This window comes from Caloenas nicobarica, chromosome 13 (assembly GCF_036013445.1).
Source record: "Caloenas nicobarica isolate bCalNic1 chromosome 13, bCalNic1.hap1, whole genome shotgun sequence".
Classification (NCBI taxonomy): domain Eukaryota; kingdom Metazoa; phylum Chordata; class Aves; order Columbiformes; family Columbidae; genus Caloenas; species Caloenas nicobarica.
Window position 1 is genome coordinate 6,311,566 of NC_088257.1, and position 23,435 is coordinate 6,335,000.

Here is a 23,435-nt window from a genome sequence, read left to right on the forward strand (position 1 = left end):
GGACAGCCTGAGAGTATTGAAGCCATCAAGAAAAGAAGGAAAAAAAAAAAAAGCCTGAAGATTTTCCCTTGGCCACTCTGGCTGCTCTCCTCCCTCAGCTTCATTTTCCCCCCTCCTTCTTTCACTTGGTGCTACCTTCGCACAGGATTTTGTTACCCTACTTTTGTCCAGCCTCCTCCTAGACATAAGATAAACGCTCTTTTCAATTAACAAGACTTGATTGCTGAAAGCAATAGGAGGCAGTTCATTTAGAGCCAGCAAATTAATTGAAACCTAAATGTACATAGTCAGTGTATTGCTGGGAGAGCAATTATCCCAATCGTTTGGCCCTTGCCACGTCTGCGGCACCGCGGCTGAGCTATGCGAGCAGGAGGAGCTCGCGTCACTGTCATCGCTTCTGAAGTTCCTCTCTCAGCTGCTTTTAGCCCACTTTTATCTCAAAAGAGAAAGCTCTCTATGGCTGTAACTGTAAATTAGAATGAGAGGATGTGTCCTGGAATTTTTGGCACTGATGGGACCCAAAGTTCCTTTCTAAACAAGTGGCCAGACCTGATGAGATCTTCCTTACCCTCCTCCTCTTCAGGGAGGGCTTTTGCTGCCATGTGAAAACAGAATCATTGCAATATTCACCAGCCATTGAGATCTCCTACCCTCTGCAGAGCTAACCAGAAAAGCTCCATATGGCCACATGGTGGGATCTGGGATCTTGGCAATTTTTTTTTTTTTTCCCCTAAAATATATTTACACTTGACAGAGAGGAGGAGGGCAAAGAACTCAGCCAGTGAAAGAAATATCCCATCATAAGAAACATCTTCCATGGCTTTTAAGTCCCAAACGCTTTTGGCCCTGCTGTTGCCCAGCAGTCACTGGTTGCCAAGAGAACTGATGTGGCTTCTGTACCACCAGGTCCCACATGAGCTGGGCTTGTCCCCTCCCATCACCTGGAACGACACATCTCCCCATTCTTATAGTGTCTGGGAAAAACCTCAGGATATCCTCTCTCCTAAACTGGGTGGAAATGGCAAAACCCCAGAAATTGTCCAAACACTGACCTGAGCTGTTGAGGAGCACCCAGGTCTCCAAAGACTTCCAGAGCAACTTGCACTTTGTGCGTCTCCTCTCCTTCATTGCTGGTGGCAAAGGACTGCTCAGGCCTTCATGACCATGGCGAGGGGTCCATTTGGGGTGGGCAGCACCTAGACCCCGGGAAAGTCAGATATGAGCAGCAAGGTGACATCACCTTACTCCATGGAGTCATCCCCAGCCTCTCTGCTGTCATCTCACAGCTCTTCAGAAACACCTCACTAAAAACCTACTGCTCTACAATTTACATATCAGGGCACTGTAGGAAACAACCCACTCTTTAACACGCAGTCCACCTGCACGTGGTAAAAAGCAGTAATTATGAGCCAGCCTCTACCAGAGAGATGATAAGCCCACCAAACAAAATCATGTTTTCCCTGCTACACCTCACTGCTTCTGAGCCAACTGGCACAAAGATGCTGCTTTTTTATTCCTATACAAATCATGCTTTTAAGCCTTCCCTCCCTGTCTCCCTGCCAAGTGTAGGAGAACTCCCACATGTCGGCTCAGTAGTATTTCCGAGGCAGGCTGTTCTCAGTGCAGCATTTCTCAAAGCCAGCAAACCTGCTGCTCGTATGCATTTTCTCTCACCTTTGAGAGATGCTGACGGGGGCTGGAGCGATGCCCCAGTCATATAGCCGGTACCTCTGAAGGGAGCCAGCACGTTCGCAGGGAGCAGCCGAAGCTTATTAAATCAGAAAAGTAACACCTATGGAGTGTCGCGGTGCTTCCCGCTCCCTGGGCACAGTGCTCGCAGCCTTGCTGCGCCTTGTAAACCAGCTGGTTGGGGACGAGCTCCATCACAGGGTACTCATTATGCACCAGCTTCTGGTTCATCATCCTCCCCTCTCTCATTTTCTCCAGTCTACCAGCTCAATGTATTCTTGGCCTCTTCTCTGTCATGCTTTCCTGCCTGTTTAAATTTCAGGACATTTCCCAGGCAGGTTGAAAAAGTTTTTGGAGAGAGAATTTGGGGCTGACTAGTCCAGGGAAGGGAGATTCCTCTTGCCCTTGGCAACTCCATAGCCCAATAACCTCATGAGCAGGATTACAAACTGCTGGGACACCACAGAGAAGACATTTCCTAGATAGAGGCTGTTCAGCTGACAGTGGCCACCACACTACTGGTAAGCAGAAACAAAAATGAGGCTGGACTGAAAAGGATTTCCTGCACCATTGAATTCCCAGTTACTCCATTTTCAGGCCAGCTTTCTCAATGGTGGCTGGCCAGGATTGTGCATAACATTTTTGATATCACCAAAGGTTTCTCCCAGCTGGAACTCTCTTACTGTGACCGTTGAATGTGGGGGTTTTATTATTTTTTTCTCTTTCATTTTTTTAGTGTCTGTAGAATGTTGTTCCATTGGTGGCAAAAACTGCAGCTATCACCACATGTACTCAGATCTTCATCCACTCTTTTCAGCACTAGGTAGTCTTGCAGTCAGCCCCTCAATGATGATGTTGAACCACTGCCTTTCATCCTTTCTACTCCCCCCAAATTTGAAGTCTTTCAATTCATCATGTGAATTAACTGTGGTTCCAAGACAAATCCTTCAGAGAATCTATATATGTACCTTTCCTTCCAACCAGTTATGCTTTGCAGTACAACTCATTATCTTCTCTTTAGATGTCTCACTTTGACAACTCTTCTTTATAGTCCTCATTTTAGTTAATGAGCTCCCCCACAAAATCAAATGTTTTTGTGAAGCTGATTTACTTTAGACCTACCACACGTCCCTCACTTAGTAACACATGCACCTTCAGGAGCAAAACAGACAAACAAAACAAATCACAGCAGTCTGCCGTGATCTATCGTTGGAAAAGCAAACAGGCCTTGTGCGAGTTTGGTTATTTGTTCCTAGCCTGGAGATTGGCTATGTTTGCTCTTCCTGGCACACAGCACTACCTGGCACACTATAGTTACCAAAAAGTATTTCTTGGCCTGAAAAGTAGTTGGCTTTGCTCACTTGAGGGCATGCATTTCTGAGTTTTGCCTGTGCTCAGCATAAAGAAAGCCTCTTTTGCTGTGCCCTGATTCCCTTTACTGTTCACATCATTCCCCCACTTTGCACCAGTCTCCTACGAAGCCACAGGCACATTATTCAGCAGTTTTCAGGATCTCTCTTGACCCTTTTTAACCTCCATCCCATTTTTCCTGCACAGCAGCCTCCTCTCTCTTTCAACAGCTGAGGAATTTCCTGCTATCGAAGGGATTAACTGTTAGTACCGCAGCCAGGGATAAGGAAGCTTTCTGTCCTACATGCCTGCTTGGAGACCAGCTCAGCAGCCAAGGCATTGACAGAGTTTCCCCTCCTACCTGTGGGATTGAAAGCAAGCGAGTGCCTTTTCTCCCACCTCCTCCAAAGGTCCAAGAGAAGATGCAGGCAGTGGTTGATTACAGAAGCCATCCTGCGTTCCAGCAGCAAACCACCTTATCATTTCCTCAATCCCAGCCATGTCCCCTGCCCCAGCCCAGCTCTTCCAGTAAAACCCTCCCTGTCCCCCCAGCACACCTTTATATCTCCTGGTAATCACCCAGTTCCTCCCAGTTTGGCCCAGCTTTGCAGCTGATAGCTGGGGGTGGGGTTAACCCTTTCTCCACCAACCTCCAGACACAGACACTTACATCCCACGGCGCAGCACAGGTGTGGTTCGCTGTGTGGCATCAGGTGACACTGGGAACACCAGGATGGGAACCCTGTCCTAGAAAGCCATCCCTGTGCCCTGTGGAGAGAGGCAGTGCTGCTGTCGTGGAGTTCTAGCTGCTTGCAGGATCTAGCAGTCTGGACTGGGAGCATTTGCTGCAAAGCTACACATCTGGGCTTTGCCTCTCTGAAGCCTGAAAATATGTTTCTGAATTCATGTTTTAGTCCCTTCAAGAAACACAGCAGAAAGAGAGGGAGGCCGAAGTGGAGTTTCTTTTTGCCTTACGGCATCGATCCACAGGCTATTTCCTTCCTCTCTGACCTGGTGCAAAGTCATGGCATCACAAAATCCTTTTAAAGAAGGATGAGGGTCTGCACTGTGGGTGTGCCCCCCTGTTTCTGGAAATACTGAGCTCTGGGCTCCCAGGAAGGGTCAGGACAGTCTCGGTGGGGTGAGCTGCTGGCTGTAGAAGAGGGCAACACTCTGGGAGCCAGAAGAGCAGTCAGTGACCTGTCCCTCTGTCTGGGCTTCTTGTACAGCGCAGATCCCATGGGAATTTTCTGTGCCTCAGTTTTTTCAGAAAGGGACTTTGCAGACCTTTCTGTGCCAAATACTGTAAAAAGGGATCCGGGAGTCACTGGGGCAAGTGTCCAGGCTCTCTTAGTGCTTTTTGGATAATCAACAAATGTAGTAAAATGTGGCATATGGTCTGTGAGGGGTGGGTAGATTTTTCTTACACCAGAGCGAAACACTTTTTCAGATGAAAGCTAAGAGCTGATCAAACCGCGATCATGTCGCTGTGTCAGGATCCTGTCAAAATATATTGCAGAGTAGATGGAGATATTTGACATCTTGCTGAAGTCTGCCAGATGTCTGTTGGGGTCTCAGAGAGGGTTGTTAGAGCCTAAAACTTGCTTATGAGTCTTGGGGAATTTATGGCTTGTGGCTTCCAGGGCTGCAGCTACATCCCATCGCCCATTTGGGATGCCAGTAGTTGGCTTGGGGCAAACTGGCCACAAAGGGGTTAACTTACATCTCCCTTTGAGCACTCAATGAGTGCAGCCTGAATAGTTTCACCGTTTTCCTTTGGAAAGAACAATTAACAGCACCACAGGTGTCCCTTTCATCTTGCCTTATGGATTGCCATATTAAAGGGAATTGATAGTGAGGATATAAAGGTCCTGACATTTTTTTCTCCAAAGAACTTCTCTTTGTGCCCACCTTTGATTTTTATGGGGACTGATACTTTATTTTTAAATGACACACAGATGCACACATGTGCAAACACCGATGCACATGATGCTCACTTTGAACATGTCAATTGCTGCCCTTTTAAAAGATCAATGCTTTCTCTAAAAGGCCTTATGGCGTTAGATTGTTTCCAAGTATCTCCTGAATATCACCCAGCCAAAAAGTACGTTAGCAGGTAAGAGTATGTATGATTCACTGTAAATCAACTGCTTCCTTAGAGGATGAATGTTTTCCCAAGTCTTTGCAGTGTCTTTTCCTACTTCTCAGCTGAACCAGGACTCTGGCTTATGATGGTTATTGGAAAACAGACTTAACCACAGAAATGGGAAAGAAAATCACAATAGCCTTTAGCCGGTCTTTCCCTATGTTTATTAGATTGAAATTAGAAATGCTGATGACCATTGTCAGTTAAAAACCCTGAAAAACAGAGAACATGGAAACCACCTCTGTGGCAAGTAAACAGCCATGGGGCCCTCCAACCTTTTTGCAAGACCTTCGGGGCAGGATGGTGCTGGTGTCCCACAGCATTGCTGAACTGGGGGGCAGAAGGGTCCTGTGGGCTGCTGAGCCCCATTTCATCCCCTCCCGGACTCCATAGCACAGACAAAGTGTTGCCATTCACAATAGGTCTCCCTCCAACCCTGATGGAGCAGCAGTATTAAACACCAGCCAGGTAGGCTGGCAGCAGAGTCTTGTGGCTTTTTTTTTTTTTTTTTTTTAATTTGGTTGGAAACAAGTGCTGAGGTACTAACAGGCTGACTCCTGTTCTTACCTCTGCTATCAGAGTGGTTCCAAAGAATGTTTATCGATATGGCGATAGCTGTTTTATATATATAAATATAAATACATATCTATATTTATCTGCCTGTGTCACCCTTGCCTGTGTGAGGAGGGCGGAGAGGGGCTGGAGGTGCCAAGGATGAAAATGAAATATGGATAAAATGTGCTGACTGGTAGGGATTTTATCTCTCTTATAACAAAACAAAACAAAACAAAACAAAATAACAAACAAAAACCAAACACAAAACAAAACAAACAACACACACACAAGCCTCTCCAAACCTAAGTTATCAGATGCTTTATTCAGAAAACTTCCTGGAAATCTCAGTTATTGTCTGACCAGTAGTTGTGGTCCATTCGAAGCTGGCCCTTGGTTGTCAATGGTACCTTCAGAAAGGTTTTAAACCTGCCCGTCTGCTCTGCCTGTGGGCTTGTGCCTGTGTGCTGTGGCTTCCCAGCCACAGTCCTTACCCAGCTCTGTGGAGGAGAGGCAGCAATTTTAATAGCAATAGTATTCAGCACTTAGGCAGGTGTTAGAGAGCTCGGTTGAGCTGCTAAGTGTGTCTCCTGCCCATGATGAGTGCCAGCGAGCATGGAGCTCTCCTCAGTTGCTCCTGCGCTCGTTCACAGCTGCCAGGCATGTGGCGTATGGTGGCCACGACCTCCCCCCCTTTCCCTCATGGACTCCAGGCTAGTGGGGACATCAGCCGATATCACCCTCGAGCTGAACGGAGTTAGTCTGTGGGGTGATAGGTGTGAGTAACCTATGGCAGGTAAAGGCTCATGGCAAATTCACACACCTCGATAGCAAGGATGGCAGTGAGCATGTGGACCGGTAGCACTGTGGTCTGGGGGGTGTTGGTGAGGTGCATCACCTCTAGGACTGGCCACAGGAGCTGGGAAATGCCCTGCCAGGGCAGTGGCCACCGCGGTGAGGTCTGGGCTGGGAGATGCTGCTGCGGTCGCTCCATGAGACAAGCACATGGCCACAGGATCGCGTGTCCCAGCTGCAGAGCACTGAGCCACAGCGACCTGATTGCCTGGGGGGCTCAAGCGTTGGCAGATTTGTCATCCCTACCATGGTGATGCTGCTTGGGGTCTGATGGGTTGCTGGTACCACTTATGCTTGTGGCTCTGCTGTGGGGTGAAGATGGGAGTCGTAACCCTTGGTTGCTCATCTCAGGGCTTAGTTCTCTGGCTCAAATTCAAGCCCACCAGTGATGGTGGTTTCCCCTGAATGCGGTGGCTTTGCAGAGCAGTGCAGTGGGTGGTTTGTAGTGCTGTGCTGCTGGGAAAAGGGACGTGCCACCTTCTGTGCTGCCACAGCTGTGGGTCCCTCACACTGCCCTCCTGGTGCCTCGGTGTTAGTGGAGAGAGCTGGACCGGCCCTGGAAGGAGCTGAAATGCCTTTGCTTTTGTTTTTTTTGGTTTACTTTTGTCTTTTGGTTTGTTTTGTTCGGAAAGTTGTCCCAACCCACTGCAGCCAGCAGCTGCTGGAGTCTGTGAAAGGGCATTGACCACACTGGGACCATCGGTTTCCAACCCCGAGCATGGTTGGTCTGGTCTAACTGGGTTAAGATGCAATCCACCCACCTGGGACTGTGTGCACCCCAGCATCCATAGACTGCTCTGGTAGTGCCGGCTCCTTGCAAAAGAGATCTGGGTTCATAACGGCTTAAACCACCACAGCATGTTCCCAGGGCTCGGCTGCCAGAGCAGAGGATCTTCTTGCTCAGTTTTTGTGGGTGCTTTTGTTCAACATGATGTGCAATGAGCTGAGCGAGGGCTCAGCAGCATGCACAGGGAGGAAGGGAGAGGGGGTGGGATGACAGTAGCCCCCAGAAAACAGTGCCATTCCTCCAAACCCTATGGATCACTTTGTAGTGACACTTATAGATGAGGAGCATTTTCTTTAACAAATATGAATCTAATGGATTAGGTCTGATCTAATTATGCATTCTGCATTAAGCTGATGCTCCCACTGTCTACGGCTGCTGGCATAATTAAACTTAATGTACTTTTAATGATGTCTTCTTAACTCATGCATTCACATATGATTAGAATCAAACAGGACGAGCTGTCACAAGTCCAGGAGAGCTCTTTTGGCAGCTCCTGATGGGACTCATGTTGAAATATTAATAATGCAGATTTCAAGGTTAGCAGCATTGGTTTTGAAGTGGGGAAAGCTTGTCACACAGTTTGAGCTAATCTGAGGCAACAAAACGGCTCCCCTTTCAAGTTCAGCCTCTTCCTGTCTTGTATATGTGCTCCTGGGAGCAGGGGAATTTAAGTTTTACTTGGTAAAGATGTTGTTAGTAAGTGAACTGCACTCTGGGCAGCAGCTAGCAAAGAAGCTGGGACGATAACTGTGGCACCTTTTAGGGGCTGCTGGGTGCTCTGTCCTGGCATGCTCCGTCTTCACTCCTTCTCCCCCTTCCTGCTGCTTTTCTGAAAATTTGGAGCAGTTTGTTCCAGGGTCTGGCAATCAGAACTCTACTTTTGTCTCTGCTCTTATTTGGTCAAGTAAAATCAGGCTGTGTTCCGTTCCCCCTCCCAGCCTCTGAAGGCTTTGCCCGTAACCTCCTCAGTGCAGGCAATGTGCTCGCTATAGCTGTGCACCACCTTGTGCGATGGGGCCTGGTGAAACTTTGGCATTGCTGCCCTGGAGCCAGCATCCTACACAAAGCAGGTAACAATACCGCAATGAAATGGCTATTATTTTGTCCTTCTTCTTCTGCTTTTATGGATTTTTTTTTAATCAGCTTGTGGCCTGGCAGACAGGTTTTCTTTGGAGTTCCTGAGAGCGACTTGTGAAATCGTCTGAAATCCTTCCAATGGGAAAGCATTGATTTATTACACTGTAATACTGATGCGAACAACACCATGTACCTTTCATCTAAAAAGTCAGGACTTATAAAACACGACATGCCATTAATTTTGATGCCAGCTTGAACAGAGGAGGAATTACTGCCACAGGAATCCAGAGAGCATGTTAAACCAGCCCTACAGAGTAATGAACATACTTTGTCGCTGTTACGTTATACCATATTGATCCTAAGGAATGAAAAGCTACCTTGACAGCTAATTTGGGCTGTCAAAGGCATCTCTTAATATCTTTGTATGCATATATGTGACTGTATGCATTGTAATTAGTGCTTGAGAAAGGGATGTACAAACATAAGCTAGTTAAACTTCTCAATATCCCTTCTAGGACTGAGGATTATTGCCTTTCACTGCTCTAGAAACAGCTCTCCTCTTGCACATGTTGGGCAGGTGAGTTCACTTGGGTACCAGCTCAGTGGAGATGATGCCCAGCACCTTCCCCTCTCCATCCTTGAGCCAGTTGTACCTCCTGGCAGCCAGACAGCGATGCCTCCTCAGGATAAGTGTGCACCAGCAAAAGGGAGATTAGCCTAAGTGCTTTGGGAACAGCCAGGTCATCTGAGCACTTTGCAAAATTGTGGGTCCGTATAACACCCCATTTGCAGAAAGGCTCCTTGCTGCCTGAGTAGAGCATGATGAGTTATGGGATCACTTCTGTCCAGTGCGGAGCTGGATTCACATCTCTGCCCCCATCTCAAAGGAAGATGAGTTCATTTGCTTTCTCAGGCTATATGATGATATAGACTTATCTGCAGTAAGACAACCACAATGTACACACCCAGGGACTACTCCAGGCGCTGGAGAGGAGTAGCTGGCAGTGCTGAGGGTGGGACTGACACACAGATGGAGAGATGGACAGAAGGGAGATGGGAGATGATGCTGCAGGTCAGGGCTGAGTGGACAATCCCAGAGTGGGAACTGTCAGGATGTTGATGGAGAGATCATTTCGGAGCTGCCCCTCCATGCCTAGGAGGACCTTTTCCAGGTCCTTGCACACTAAATTCATCCCTCTTATGCACTCAAACCATCAAGATCAAGTGCCTGGAAAAGAACAGAAGAGCTCCGTGTAACAAGGAAGCTGGGAGGGGTGTCGTATTTGTAATGATGCTCGAGCAACATGAAGCCCAAGCAGGTTTGTCTGGCACTGTCGGGCACCTTTCTATTTCTCATGCCATGTCAGTGAAGAGTACCAGCAGTGTCTTAAGGATACCACATACCACTGTGATGGGTCATCTAAGCTCTGACGTGTGCCTCTGTGGTGGACCAACACGTTAGTTACAAACGTGCACAAAAAATTTTCTTCTGGGGACCCAGTGCCATGTGTGAGACTTGGGTGACTGACCATGTCATTGAAAACAGAGCATGAGCCTGTGTTCACAGTGAAAACTTCCCCATGTCTCCCAAAACCTTTGATGGAGGTATGTGACTGACTTGCTGGAGCTGAACAAGTTAGTGGTACCCATGGGGTTACAGCAAACATTAATGTGCCCGTGTCCTGTGCCTTCACTGAGCTTAGATGAATTTCTCCTTGCATTTGATGGCAGCTAGGCACATGTACAAACAAGTCCAGTCAAATCTTTTTGGAGCATCCCAACCTCGTGTCTTGATGCCAGGGTTATCATTCCATAGCAAAGGGACGGGCTGGGTGATACATCTGCTCCTCACCTTCTGCACTTAAAGATTTGGTAGGTTTTTTGCTTCAACAACTGCTGAAGACAGTTCTGGATTCTTGCTGGAGACTTTCTTACAAGGAATATTTGCTTTTGCTGCTAGCAGGGAATTGCCAAGATATAAAGGAACATTTATTGTGCATTTCTGCAACCTCACTGGAACCAGAGTGAGCCACTGAGCAAGGAGAGCATTTTGCAACAGGATCCAGCCCACAGTACAGTACTGGATGCCTAAGCAATTGTGGAAGACCAAAATGGGCTGATCCAACATAGCATGTCCATGGGAAACCTCTCCTTCAGGCCCCACTGAATGGGAGTCTTGTGCTTTGAAGCCTGAGGGTTCACGGCCCCTTTCAAAATATGTTAATTCTGCCTCTTGCTGACTCTATCTTTAAAACTTATTGTGGGTAAAAGAAACCCTTGTGAATATTTGAGACCTTGAATCTATAACCATGTCCTTGTGGGGTGAGCTGGGACGCCTGGTCCAAGGCACTTCCATGCCCAGCCGATAACTGAGAATGACAATACGGGGAAGGGAAACCCTTCCAGATCTGTGACACCAAGTGCTACGTAAGAGCACAACATTAATGATTACAGTTAACCTCAGCAACTGTCAGCATCTGCATAAATATCCAAGGTCCTTTAAATCCTACTCTCTTTTCCCCTTCAACAGACTTTTGGATGAGGAATTTAGCAGGTTAATTTTGTGAAAACTGATTGAGAAACATCTTAAATGTCCAAGCCTATGAAACAGCATGGGAGCTCCTAGGAAAGCTGATCCTGGTGAGGATTTTTGGACCAGTGCTGGTTCTGAATTCTCTCTGAGCTGACCATGTCTTCCCTCTCTGTAAAAACAAGCTAAAATCCTCTAATAGTCCTCCTCAAAAAATAACCCCACAAAACTCCAAACAAAGCAAAATCAGTAACTTTGAGCCCAATTAATGTTTAGTTTCCTGACTCTTGGGTAAATATTAGATAGATTCCTAATTTCAACCTGAAGCAGTTTATTTGGCTGCTGTTCACAAGTCAGACACAGCAATAATCAAGGAAATCTCGTTTGATTCAGGTTGGGTAATATTGCCTGAGGGGTAACATCATTTTCATTTCCACACATCCAGCACTGGCACAAAATGGCATGGACAGGTATGAAAAATGGATCATGGATTCTTGGTGTTAAAATTCCAGCCGATAGTTTCATTTTAGTGTAAATAATAATTACCAATAAGAATGTTGCCTGAAAAAATAGAAGGTGAAAATAAAAACACTGTTGCATTTGACAAAGTAAAATCCTTTGCAGTACTGCCAAAATAAAAGAAAGAAAAAACAAAAGAGAGTTAAAACAAATATAGCTGTTAAATAAAAGATCCAGGTACCAAAGAGCAAAATTTAATGAAAGCCAAAACTGTTAAATATGGACTCCTGTTGAGAAAAAATGTCAATGTCTTTAAGAGTTTTACCATTACTCTATTTTTAAGAAAAGTGTAGTAAAAATACATATTACAAGTTAACATTTTCCACGCTTCTGTCCTTTTTTTTTTTTTTTTTAAACCCTTCCACTGATCAAAACCCTTTGAAAACTGCATGTCACATCTTCATATCACAGGTGGCCAGTCCTAGCACAGATGTGCTGCTTCTCACGAGACCATCTAACAGCCCGGTCAGGCTCCCCGTGACCTGCTGCCATGTGGTCCCATCTCTGGAGGAGGACAGGGCACCGATGGGTATCAGCAGCTCCCACCGCAGCGCTCAGCAAGGTCCGGGACATGGTAAGAGCTGGGTCAGGAGGTGCATCCAAGGGCTCTGGGCATGGAAACAGGCTAGCTTGTGAGATGCCTCTACTGTGCTAGCACTTACACAAAACTGAAGTTAAAATTAAGAAAAAGAGGATTAAAAATAATGGTAACCAATACAAAGTGACCTGAAGACGTGTTTGGAGTGGCTGATAACAGAGTTCATGTTCGGTGATGAGAGATGAAGGTTACAAGGGTTTCCAGTAGTGGAGAGAGGACAACATATTGGCACAAGACATGCTGTGCCTGAGCGTAGGACCTTGACTTTGACTTGCTGGTCTCCCAAGTGTTGCATGACAAGTGGGTAAACAGACCAGGTACTTCGGACCAGGCTGGTGTTAAAGGTGGTAAACGTATTGCTCTGCACATTCGTACGCTAATAGATACTGATATTCGGGCAGCGTCCAGCCGTACCTATGGACAGCTGCACAGACAGGTCCTCCTCACAGACCTATGCCAGCCATTTGCCTGTATCGCTTCACATGCCTCCCTTCTTTTCCTGCTTCTTTCTAGCCATGCTGTGGATTTAAAAAAAAAAAAGAAAAAGAAAAAAAAAAGGAAAAAAAAAAAGAGAAAAAGCAGCCGAGAACGCTCCAAGAGCAGCTCAGTCCCCGAATAGATATTTGCTGGGTTTTGTCAGAAGCTTTGAACTTTATTTGCCATCAGTGATGGACCTGTGAGATGGGACAAGGCTCAGTGGGTTCACTGTGGTCCCTGCCCCACAGAGCTTTTCTCTCTCCAGATGCTCCCCTGGGAATCCTTCACTTCTGGGGAGGTGTCGCAGGACCACCAGGGTGGGAAGCATTTGTCTGTCCATGCCAGTGATTCACAGAATGAACTGTTAGTGAAGTTCCGGAAAACCATCCTTGCCCCTTCTATCTCCATGCCTGTGGTTGGATTCCCAGCTGCCTCCCTGACAATGCAGGTTTCTGCAAAACCAAGTTTGGGGTCAGCAACCTGCTCTCCTGGCTTGTGGATGCTTCCCCCTCCCTAGGGGTACATGAGTGGGAATTTGCTACTTTTGGCTTTGTACTCAGGCCACGACTTGACAGGAAAGCTTAGTTTGACCAGCCCTGATGCTCTTGAATGTCATGGACACTTGAATGAAGCTCTTGTTGGGTCTCCTCCTTGGTTTGCTTCAGCAGTTCCCTCCAGGAAGCCATTCTGGCCAACTATCTGCCAAATGTCTCTCTTAATTAGAAAACCGGCCATGAAGGGATTTCAGAGCAAAAAGGCAGGGATATTCCCACTGCAGCCCATGACTTCTAGCATGTTTTACTGGTTAATGGGCAGCCATCTAGAACTGGATGTCTTGAGATGGTCTGTTTCCGGCTCATGGTGGTTCCCATATGTGGCCACCACAAAGAGAACACACACAGATGCTAAGCAATGAAGAAATGGTTCACAATTGCTTATTAGCCCCCAATAACCTAGGCAGGAGAGTCGCATGTAAGGGGAATGCAGCATTTCCTTTCTCTCTTCCATAAACAACAGCTGACTATGATCTTAGACTAACCATCTCTTCTAGTCTGCCGCACATGACGCTCTCCAGTCCGGGCACTTGATTCTTCTCTTGAACCACCACTCATCTCTAGAAGAATTATCACTTTGTCCTCAGGTTACCTGGGGTTTCCAAACTCACTCATCACTTTGCCCCGTAAAACATTCTCGTGTTTTTGTTCAGGTTCTTTCTCATATCAAGTTCTTCCCATTGCGGGGAGAGCCGTTTTCAGCTATGTCTGCCTCATCGCAATAGCTCCACAGCCTGAGTTCACAACATAACAACGGAAGGCAGAATCATGACGGACAAAAGGGGTCAATGCTGATGCCCTGCAAGGACTTCAACTTGTCATTTCTAGGATTTTCTTTTTTGCTGTTAGTAGCTCAGACATTATGGTTTGCATCCCAAACTAAACCAGATTGAAGGACTGAGCAGGGAAGGGAGAAAGGGTTGATGTTACCCTGACACCACAGGAATTAGTAAGAAAAAATATATATATTGCACACACTAAGACTTATTAACAACCAAGTTAAAACAAAATGGCATAGTCCTCATTAGTGTTCCAGTGGTTCTTTGATCAGGGACGGTTCTCGAGTCTGTTAAATCCCATTACACTCTCCTTATTGCAGTACAGACCTGTTTCTGTTCTCCTGCCAGTTGATCTGTTTGCAAATAAAAAGGGAAATAGATTTGATTTCCTCAAGAAGATCCATCCAATTGTCCCTTCTGTCATGGTCATTTGTCTTGTTTGTGTTGGGTTTGGTTTTGGCTCTGGAGGGGGTAGAGTAGGGCTGCCCCTGCTCTCACCCAGGCAATGGGTCAAAAGGCCAATTATAATCCCGTAGCTCCCAGGGACATGCCAGTGCTGTGGCTCATGCACGGGATCGTCTGCATGGATTTGGGGAAATCGTGGCTGACCACACGTCCATTTTCTCCACTGCCTCCTGCTGCAGCCGGCCTGGGAAGGGTTGATGTCCGTATGGCTTCGTTGATTGATTGCTGTGGGATTAAACAAAAACCCTTTTAGGAAGGACGGGGGGGTCTCCCCCTGTCCTTAGGAATGTTGGAGAAATTACAATATAAAGCAGTGTTGTCTTTCTGTCACTGTCCCCTTCCTCCCTGTCTCCATTCAGAGTCTCACTTTCTGCATGTCCCTACTGCACCTGCTCTGTTAATTCACACCTCTTCTGCATTCAAAATCAAATGTTTCAGCAGTATTTTTGGGTATAAAGCATACGTTTCATATGCAAAAACTATTCAAACTCTACAACATAAGAACAGTCATCCTGGATCTGAGCAGAGGTATTATACACACTTCCTCCACAGATATGCTATTACTACTCCAGTACTGTTATGTATGGTGGACTCCGACTCACTGCAAGCATATGTTTGACTTTCCTCATGTGAAAAGTTGAGCATGTGCCTATGTTTTTGTCTAGAGGGACAATTGAGGTAACCAGGAAATGCAAACCTAGTTCAGGAAAGCAAATCTCATCTTCCTGTTCCAGATACCATCCAAAACATTTGCTTTCAGAGATCTAAGGAAACCATCAATTTAGACCAATTAAACTAACAGATGAAGTCAGTTTTGTTTCTTTGCATTTAAGTCTATCTCTAAGGGGACCGTCATCCTTTCTGGACTGGGCAGCCACTGACGGGGGGAGCCAGCCAAAGGAACAAGCTTAGACCAGATGTTAACACTGGGAGCAATGACGCCTTCCCATAGTGGCTGGTTTTACAACGACGAGAGCACCGCAAGCTAACGGTGACGTGAATGAGAGGGTCGTTTCAAGTAACGCAGGGAAGCTATATCAGGGCAGAATCTCCTTAAGACTAAAACCACAGAGCTATTGCATTCTGACACTATTTCTCAGTGTATTTGTGACATACCTAGCTTTACAGTGTAGACAGCAATTATAATTTTTTTTATATTGAGGGACATTCATTGCTCACATTATCTTATCCCTGTGCTCAATGTTCCTCTCATTGCCTGTGGAATTTTCTGAACCTCAAAGGGAAAAGAGCTGTTGCACATTTTCAGTGAATTAGAAATGTTATTATTGCTGACAAAACACTAAGCATGTTGTGAAATGGTAATACAAAACCCAGAGAAATGATCACTTATTTTTCTGTTGATTCTGGATAAGTTTCAGTGCTCAGGGATGTGAAAATCTCTCTAAATTTTACGAAGCTCACTGCATACTTCATATACTCATACTGACTTCCATGCTCATGGGAGAGGTCAAGATGAGGAAGATAAGGGATGTGTTACTCTGACAGCACAGACCCTGCTGCGACCTTGTACACAACGGTTTCTGTATAAGTGATTGCCTCTGCTAGTCATCTGAGTCAAGATGTACTTGTTCCACAGATGCTGCATTACATGTGTATCCCCAAGGCTCTCAAATCTAATCCACTCTTGACATGACACTCTGAAATTCAGCCACACAAGAATTTAGGGCTGAAACAAATCTCCTGGGTCATAGGAAGTACACTTCTGCAAGACCATGACAGGGTGGAGAAAAAAGACCCCAAACATTACAGGAGACATTAGAGGCCAATTTCTCTCTAAGGGGATCCATAATCCTGAATATGGAGACCCACTCATCTGTTCCAGGGCAACAATGCTCTGAGCATATGTCCCTGTTGCCAACCTGCAAATGGTGCCAGCAGGGTGCCAGCAAAGGGAACAACAGGATCTGATTCATTACCGCACTACCCCAGTTTTATCTTGCTGTTAATTGCCTGGGTTTGGGGATTTTTTCATACTGCAGTAATGGCTGTATCACACCAAGCCCAGCACACTTCATCCACACTGCACACGCATTGCCGTGGTCTGCTTTGGTAATTTTAAGGAATGGCAATGTGCTCCTGTTCCTATTTGTGCTACGATTTTTCTCTATTATCTGGATTTTGAACTAGCATTATGCCATGTCTGATCTTGCATCAGCTGCCCACTATGGCCCACTTGACCCTCTTTTAGCTTCCTCTGATGCTCCTATTCCTTTCTAGCAAGTTAAGTGACACGGTCACTTCATTATCCCTATGTCTTGGCTTTCCACCCATGGTCTGGGCTGCATCCGTCTCTGAAGGCAGCTTGGAAGCCAGGGTGGGATCAGAGAGAAGGTGTGAAAGGCCGGGGAATGGGTTTCCACCTTCATCCGCTTTGATTCACTTCTGGACTTGTAACAAAACTCAATTAAGGCAACCAGCATGGCTAGTCCGAGCCCACCGATGAGGATATAGAACACCCCGGCCACATTGCTGAGACTCAGAGCGCTCGTCTTGTCCTAGAAGAGAAAGGAGAAGGGAGGGAGGGAAGGGCATGTGGGAAGGAGAACAACAAAATTAATATGAGATTGCTCCGGGAGGGATGCTGCACAATATAGCAATGTTGGCATTACATCATCTTCCTCTTTAAATGAACAGGTGACATTTCTAAGAGCATTTTCAATTTTTAATTCAGTGTCTCGTAAATCTAATGTTTCCCTCACACAAACAAACAAACATTTCTTCAGCAATGTGACTCTTTGTAAAGGTTTGGGATCTCCGTTTTTCAATCAGCTAACTTAAATGCTTATTTTACCCAAAATGCCTACTTTAAATTATTGATTAAAGGAGAAGAAAAAGTTGTTTGCCTCGGTGACATTTGCTTGTCCCTGATGTCTTGCCTGAAATAACCTGTTCTCTTGGAAATGATCATTCCTTCATTCCTAGATTGTTTCCCCCGCAAATTCTGTTGCTGAGCAACACACAGAAATGGCTGGGTTTTTGTCCTTTTTTTTTTTTTTTTTTTTTCTTTTCCTCTTCAATACTGAGGTTGAGGTGACACCTGCGCTATCCTCGGAAACTCATTTGATTTCTGTGTAATAAGGCAGTTATTTCATATGCAATCAATACCCCTTGATGCATGTCTAAGCTAATTATTTGGCTGGCAATAAATAAGGCTATTAACGGACCGCAATTCACAGTCAGCAGCGACATTCTGATTTTACAATTGCCTAATGAATTGTCACGGCTCTCTGGGGAAGAGACGAGTTTCAGAAAGACTCATTTCACTGCTAGGGAAATTGAGTCACACAGAATCACACCTAACCCCATTGTCACTCAGTGCAGCTCTCAAAACCTTCTCCTCCATGCCCAGCAGGTGGAGTTGGGGTGTTGGGATAATCTGGGCAGCAGCAGGACTCAAAAGCTTGGCTCAGCTCCGTGTACCAGGCTCCTGATTTTAGGACAGGCTTTCCCTACAGCACAACCAGACAGAGGTCCCCTGCTCCGTGCTTGTTGTCACTCTGCAATGTCGACTCGATGCCTGTTTGCTGGTACAGATTCCCCAGGGCAGGTCCAGCAGGTCAGTGCAAATCCGTTGGAGCAACCAAGATCTGACCAGCATTGACAGCCCCGCTCCCTGGACGTGGTAGGAAAATTGAGCCACACAGTTAAAGAATAATATTTATGCCTGTAGAAGTATCTGCAGTTGGGAATGAAGCCTCTGTGCAGTTCTTGGTGCTCCCTCCTACTCCAGGGACATGCGGACCGGTGGGTGGCACAGCTTGTTCCTTGCCCTTGTAGGACAGTTGATTCGCTTGCTTTGCTTGGCAGGTTTTACAATAAGCAACCCACAGTTTTCAGGAAGGGCAAGGATTCAGGAAGCAGAAAACTATACTGCAGCAAAAGGGTCCAAAGCCAGCTACCAAGATGAGCACGGAAGGTTTTGATTCAAGAGCAATCTGCCTGACACTAGCACTGCCTTTCAGACAAGTGCGTTTTACAAAAGGATTCTGTCTTTTGCTGTATTAGGGTTTGATGGCAAAAAAAAATTAACCCACAATGCATGAAATCACTTCAATTTTCAAAATTACGAAAAGCTCCTGTAACAGATTTTTTTTTTTCTGCTGCTCTTTCACCTGGGCCCACTGCCCATTTGAGCTGCAAAGCTCCTCCACTGGAGCTCTCGCCACAAGCTCCAGTGCCACAGGGAGCAACTTTCCGTCCCGAACCTTCTGCTGAGAGATGCTCAGGTTTGGTTAGGAGTAGGCCCTGCAGAGTTTTGGTCACCAGAAGCTCCACAAGTGATCGCATTTTCCATGCTTTGCTGCCTGATGTCACTGTCAAGAGATCGCTGCTGTCACCATGTGCTTTACACTGCTGCAGATGTGATGGTCACCACTGGTGTCCAGGTTTGGTTTCTCTCTTGTATAACTTTCATATGGTCAGTTTGTAATCTTGTCAATGTTTCCCGTGTGCTCTCTGTAACGAGAGATTACTGCAAATATCCTCTTAATTTCTGCAGTTTCCATATTTGAAGGATTATTTATCTGGTCTTTTATAATCTGCCTTCATGCATTTTTCCCCCCAGGCTTGACTGTACGTTTGATCAGTCATCTCTTCTCTGCAGATTACTGGGTATACTTTTAAGCACCAGCTGAAAAAGCATAGGGAGTTTTTTAGTGAAGATTTAGAAAAGCCGAGCAGCTACTCTGAGAAAACTGGGTTACAACATATCTGGTACTGTGCCTTTTCAAAGTCAGTCTGAAGGTCTGCACCAGCTTCAAGGGGGGACAAAGACACTAGAGGTGGCTGCCCTCCTTGACATCCTAATATTTTAGCCTGGCTCCTTAATTAAAAGTGGCTGATTAGCACATGCTCTGCACTCAGAGGGAAGGATGGGACAGGGAAGGAGGTGGAACAGCCTATTTGTATGTCTTACTAATAATTTTCAGTCCATAGTTTCACCTTGATTTGAGTGGAGATCTCCAAGATATCAGGAACCTCCAAGCTTTGTGAAAAACAATGACACTTTACAGAAGAGAAAACCTATTAATGCTCTCACTCAAACATATCAGTGCAATTCATACTAGGCACCAGAGACACCACATGGGTCTTTGACTTGCAACCACAGATCCTTAGGAAACCTGGCTTCCTTGGCTCTGCCGGGCATGGGAATACATAAATTTCAAGTTTTATTTACCATGATATTCTTGTATTTCCACCCACAGCTTGAGGGTCATGGTCCAACAGGCACCTTTTCAGCCGTCTGCAATGGCAGAGCAGCCTGGCAGCCAGGAAAGGCTGCTGGTTCTTAATTTCCACTTCCCTCCTGATGCCAGCAGCAAATTGACCAGTAAGAGAGAGGAGATGACCCAAAGCGGTTTCCTGCACCACTATTTCATACAATTAATTTCAGAGCTGTTGTATTTTTCTTGCATTTACTTTGCCATAGCGTTATTATTATTGCTATTATTATTATTACTACTACTACTACTATTAATATTGGGACGATTTGGGTGAACTGAAAGTTGTCTCATCCAGAAGGTGAAGGAAAGCACAGTGAGGCACAGTGGTGGGCAAACCTGCCTCGAGGGAGAGAGCAGCCATAGTTTCACCCCTGCCACCATAACAAGGTTTCTCCCAATAAGCCATAGTCACCAGCAGCTTCAGCAGAGCACAAGGAAATCAGATCGCGGGGCATGGCTGCTGACCCAGCCTGTTATCATGAACCAGGCTGGTAAGGGGAATTGCTCATGTGGTGCCGCTTGACTTTTTGCTCATCCTCTCCTTTTTCTTTTCGTTTCTCTCGCTCTCCCAGCACGACACGCCAAGACGTTCTCTGGGCAGGAGTGGCATCTCATCGCTCCCATCGGCTGCAGAAGCATGTGAAGGGAACTCTGCATGCCCCACCGAGGCTCTGCCTGCTGTTTCTGTATATGCTCCTGCCCTAGTAATGCTAATAAGTCCCAAATAATGCTAACTGCTTGAGACAACCCGCCCCTCCTCTCTGCTCGGGCTCTGTGACACCAGATGCTCTCCCGTGGAGTTGCCCATCACCGAACCAGCTTGTTAGTGGGAGTGTAAATGTCACCGCTTGTCTCCCGCAGCGGCAGAGTGCTGACGTGGGGGGAAGATTGGCAGGTGAAAAGAGAAAGAAAAACCCATCTTTCCAAAAGCCCAGCCTTGTTGCTGCAGCAACCAGGCACCTTCTCGTCTGTTCCTCTCAAACATGGCACCGTGTCCGTCATCCTCTTTGTCATTATTTATCCTCCTTGGCTGAAAGGCATTAAGGTCAAATATGCCCGGTTTCCCCAGAGGGCTGGTCCTTTCTTTTACCCTGCATGACCAGAGCCCGTTGGCAGCACAGGGTGATGGCATCTCAAGTTGTTGCAGTCTCTGTAGAAGATGACCTGTCCTTAGAGCAGGTGGCAGCTCCAGCAGTTGAGCTTTTACACCAAATGCTGGGTTGACTTTATTGGGGTAAGGCCTGAAGCTGAGTGATGGAGGACACAGCGCTGACCATTGACTGAGCACTGCTGTGGATCTGCCAGGGGATGGGTAGGAGCACACAGGTGGCCGGCTCTGGGGATGAAGCTGTCCAGCATGAAAAGACACCTTTGGTTGGAGAACCAGCCAATTCCCTGCAAAGGCAGGGCAAGGCAGTAACAGGATTTGTTCCCTATTTTTTTTTTTTTAAACCAAAAGCACAATTCTTGCAACTGGAGAAGAGGATTGGGAGATCCCTGTGGCTTTGATGAAAGTCCTTTAATTACATGAAGTGATATGGCAGCCCTTGCAAGCAGTTTGCACCTTGCCATCCTGGTCTTGACAAAAAACTTCCTTTCTACCATTGCCTTGCGAAAGCTCTTGGGAAGAGGAGAATCACACACGACTGCCCTGACATTTAGTGTCTACCTTGTCATTACCCTCCAACAACTCAGGGCACCCCTTTCAAGCCCACAGCGCATTTCATAGCCTGCAAAAAAAGCTGTCCATCCCATGCATGTTGGTAAAATAGGGTTCTTCTAGGGAACCACCTAGTTACAGAGTGTCTTTATCTCTTCTGGGCTTATTTCTGCTGTGGCATGTAGAGGGGGAGAGCAGCAAGGCTGGGAGACAGGACCAGGAATTGGTGGACGGTTTCTAGCTACGTGAAGTGCTGTAGGTTCATGTGCATGGAGGAATCTTGAACCTGTGGGAAGAGGTGGCTGCGAGGGTTTACTGGGGGGAGAAAAGCAGCAGGGACGTTGCTCTCAGTGCAGGACCCTTCCTGGGATTTCCCGCTGTCTGGCAATGCAGCTGGGGCTGTGGTGGCCCTGGACCAAAAACCCCAGAGTACAGCTGCCCAGCACCTCTTGGGATGGCATAACATATTCAAATATTCAGCAAAATAGGAATGTTTGCCTCTGGAGTTTTAGTTCAGATTCACTCGTGTGTCTAGTGTTTCTTTATAGGGATTTCTCTGGATAAAAAGCTAGGTGGACAAGAGATAGGTAAACAGATTAAAAATAGGATGCACAGAAGTCAGCTACAGGCATGGAACGTAATCTGGGGCCAATGAACATAAGCCTGGGAAACACCAGAGGTTTTATTTGGCTCTATCTAGAAACCTTGGATACAAACCTTACATCCAGGGAGCCCCTCGCCCCTCTTCATTAGCATTCATTTATCCTTCTCAAAGTCCTCTAACTGCAAACTAAGCTAAGCTCGACAACAGACAGAATTGGGAAGGCTTTGTCATGCCTGTGGGAGGAAAGATATGAAATGGCCTCCAACCTCTCAAGCTTTGCTTTGAACCTTGGATGTCAGAAGAGAGGTGTGTGGTCTGGCTTGTGCCCCCAAAGCACAGGTGGGTTTTGTGCCCAGCATGGGCAGGACGGAGGAAGCTGTGCTGGGTGCTCAGCCCCGGCACCGAGGGCACCACAGGGAACGGGGAGAACCTGCTCATGGCTTGTTTGTGGTAGATGCAAAAGAGCCCAAGAAGCAAAAATGGGTAAAAACCAGGTGGGTGATAGATGGGTATGTTTATCTGGCTGCATCCATGACAATGAGTGAGCAATGCAATTCCTTGGTCTTTCTGTGGGTGGGAGAGGGGCTCTGGTGATGGGAAGGTTGATTTCTCTTACTGCTGTTTCACATTACAGCGCTGTTGCAGACAGTGGTGTGGATGCTGAGCAGGGAACAGAGATGCGACTCTTGTTTAACAGCGGAGACTGATCACTGCTATCTTCCACTCCCATTCAAAGCTTACACGGTTTTAAGGCTTGTGCCTACTGATTTCACACATGGAGTTTCAAGCAGCTCTCATGACTTTGGGATCCAATCTCATTTATTCACATGTGATTCACATGTGTGTGATTGTGTTTTTCAAGCACACGCAAATAACATGTGATCGATATTGAGGTCATACGATCCACATAAACCCATGTGTCCCAAACCTTCTGTTTCTCTCCCTATTGGTTTTCTTATTGTGTGGAATCTAATTCTTTTTTTTCCCCACCAGAATAGTGATAAATTACAGTATTGTAGGGTGCTTTTTTTCAATCTAAGCTGATTTCACATCCATTTCCTTATGGGCATTTTATCAGCTATGGGGTTTCTCTAGCACTGATGCATGCAGGCTTGTGGTGAAGGTATTGTGGAAGCTGTGTCATGGCTTCAGTTTCCCAGCAGAAGTAATTACTTTTCATTCATATGGTGACTGTTGCTCAGTTGGTTATCCTGCAAAATATATGCACTATACAAGTCAATTAGATTTTTGCCTGAGGGGGACCAATACCATTTTGTATAGCATGCCTTATAGAAGGGTTACTCTTGGATATCTACAATGCTGCAGAGCAGAATTTGATTTTAAATAGCATCTGTCAGTCCCAGAATGCTTTACAATACGATAAAGCAGTTAGTGAGATTCAGACAATTAGTCCAGGTGGAAAAAAAAATATGACAATCTACCAAAAATGGTTTGTAGAATTTTTTCCCTTCTTATGAAATTTGAATAACTTTACTACTTTAAAATCCAACCCACTCCATCTGCTTCTGGAAGTGGGTTGAACATAGAAA

The 23,435-nt window shown here is 46.2% G+C and overlaps 1 protein-coding gene across 4 annotated transcripts in view; it reads right to left on the reverse strand.

Moving 5' to 3' along the window:
- Positions 1–14,435: 14,435 nt before the first annotated feature.
- Positions 14,436–23,435, reverse strand: part of GRIA1 (glutamate ionotropic receptor AMPA type subunit 1) — a 123,189-nt gene continuing 114,189 nt past the window's right edge. For all 4 annotated transcript variants that reach the window (XM_065644427.1, XM_065644426.1, XM_065644425.1 and 1 more), the window contains 2 exons: positions 16,760–16,894; positions 14,436–14,624 (listed from right to left, as the gene is read on the reverse strand). In XM_065644427.1, the coding sequence (XP_065500499.1) occupies positions 14,436–14,624; positions 16,760–16,894 (324 nt within the window). The remainder of the gene's footprint in view (positions 14,625–16,759; positions 16,895–23,435) is intronic.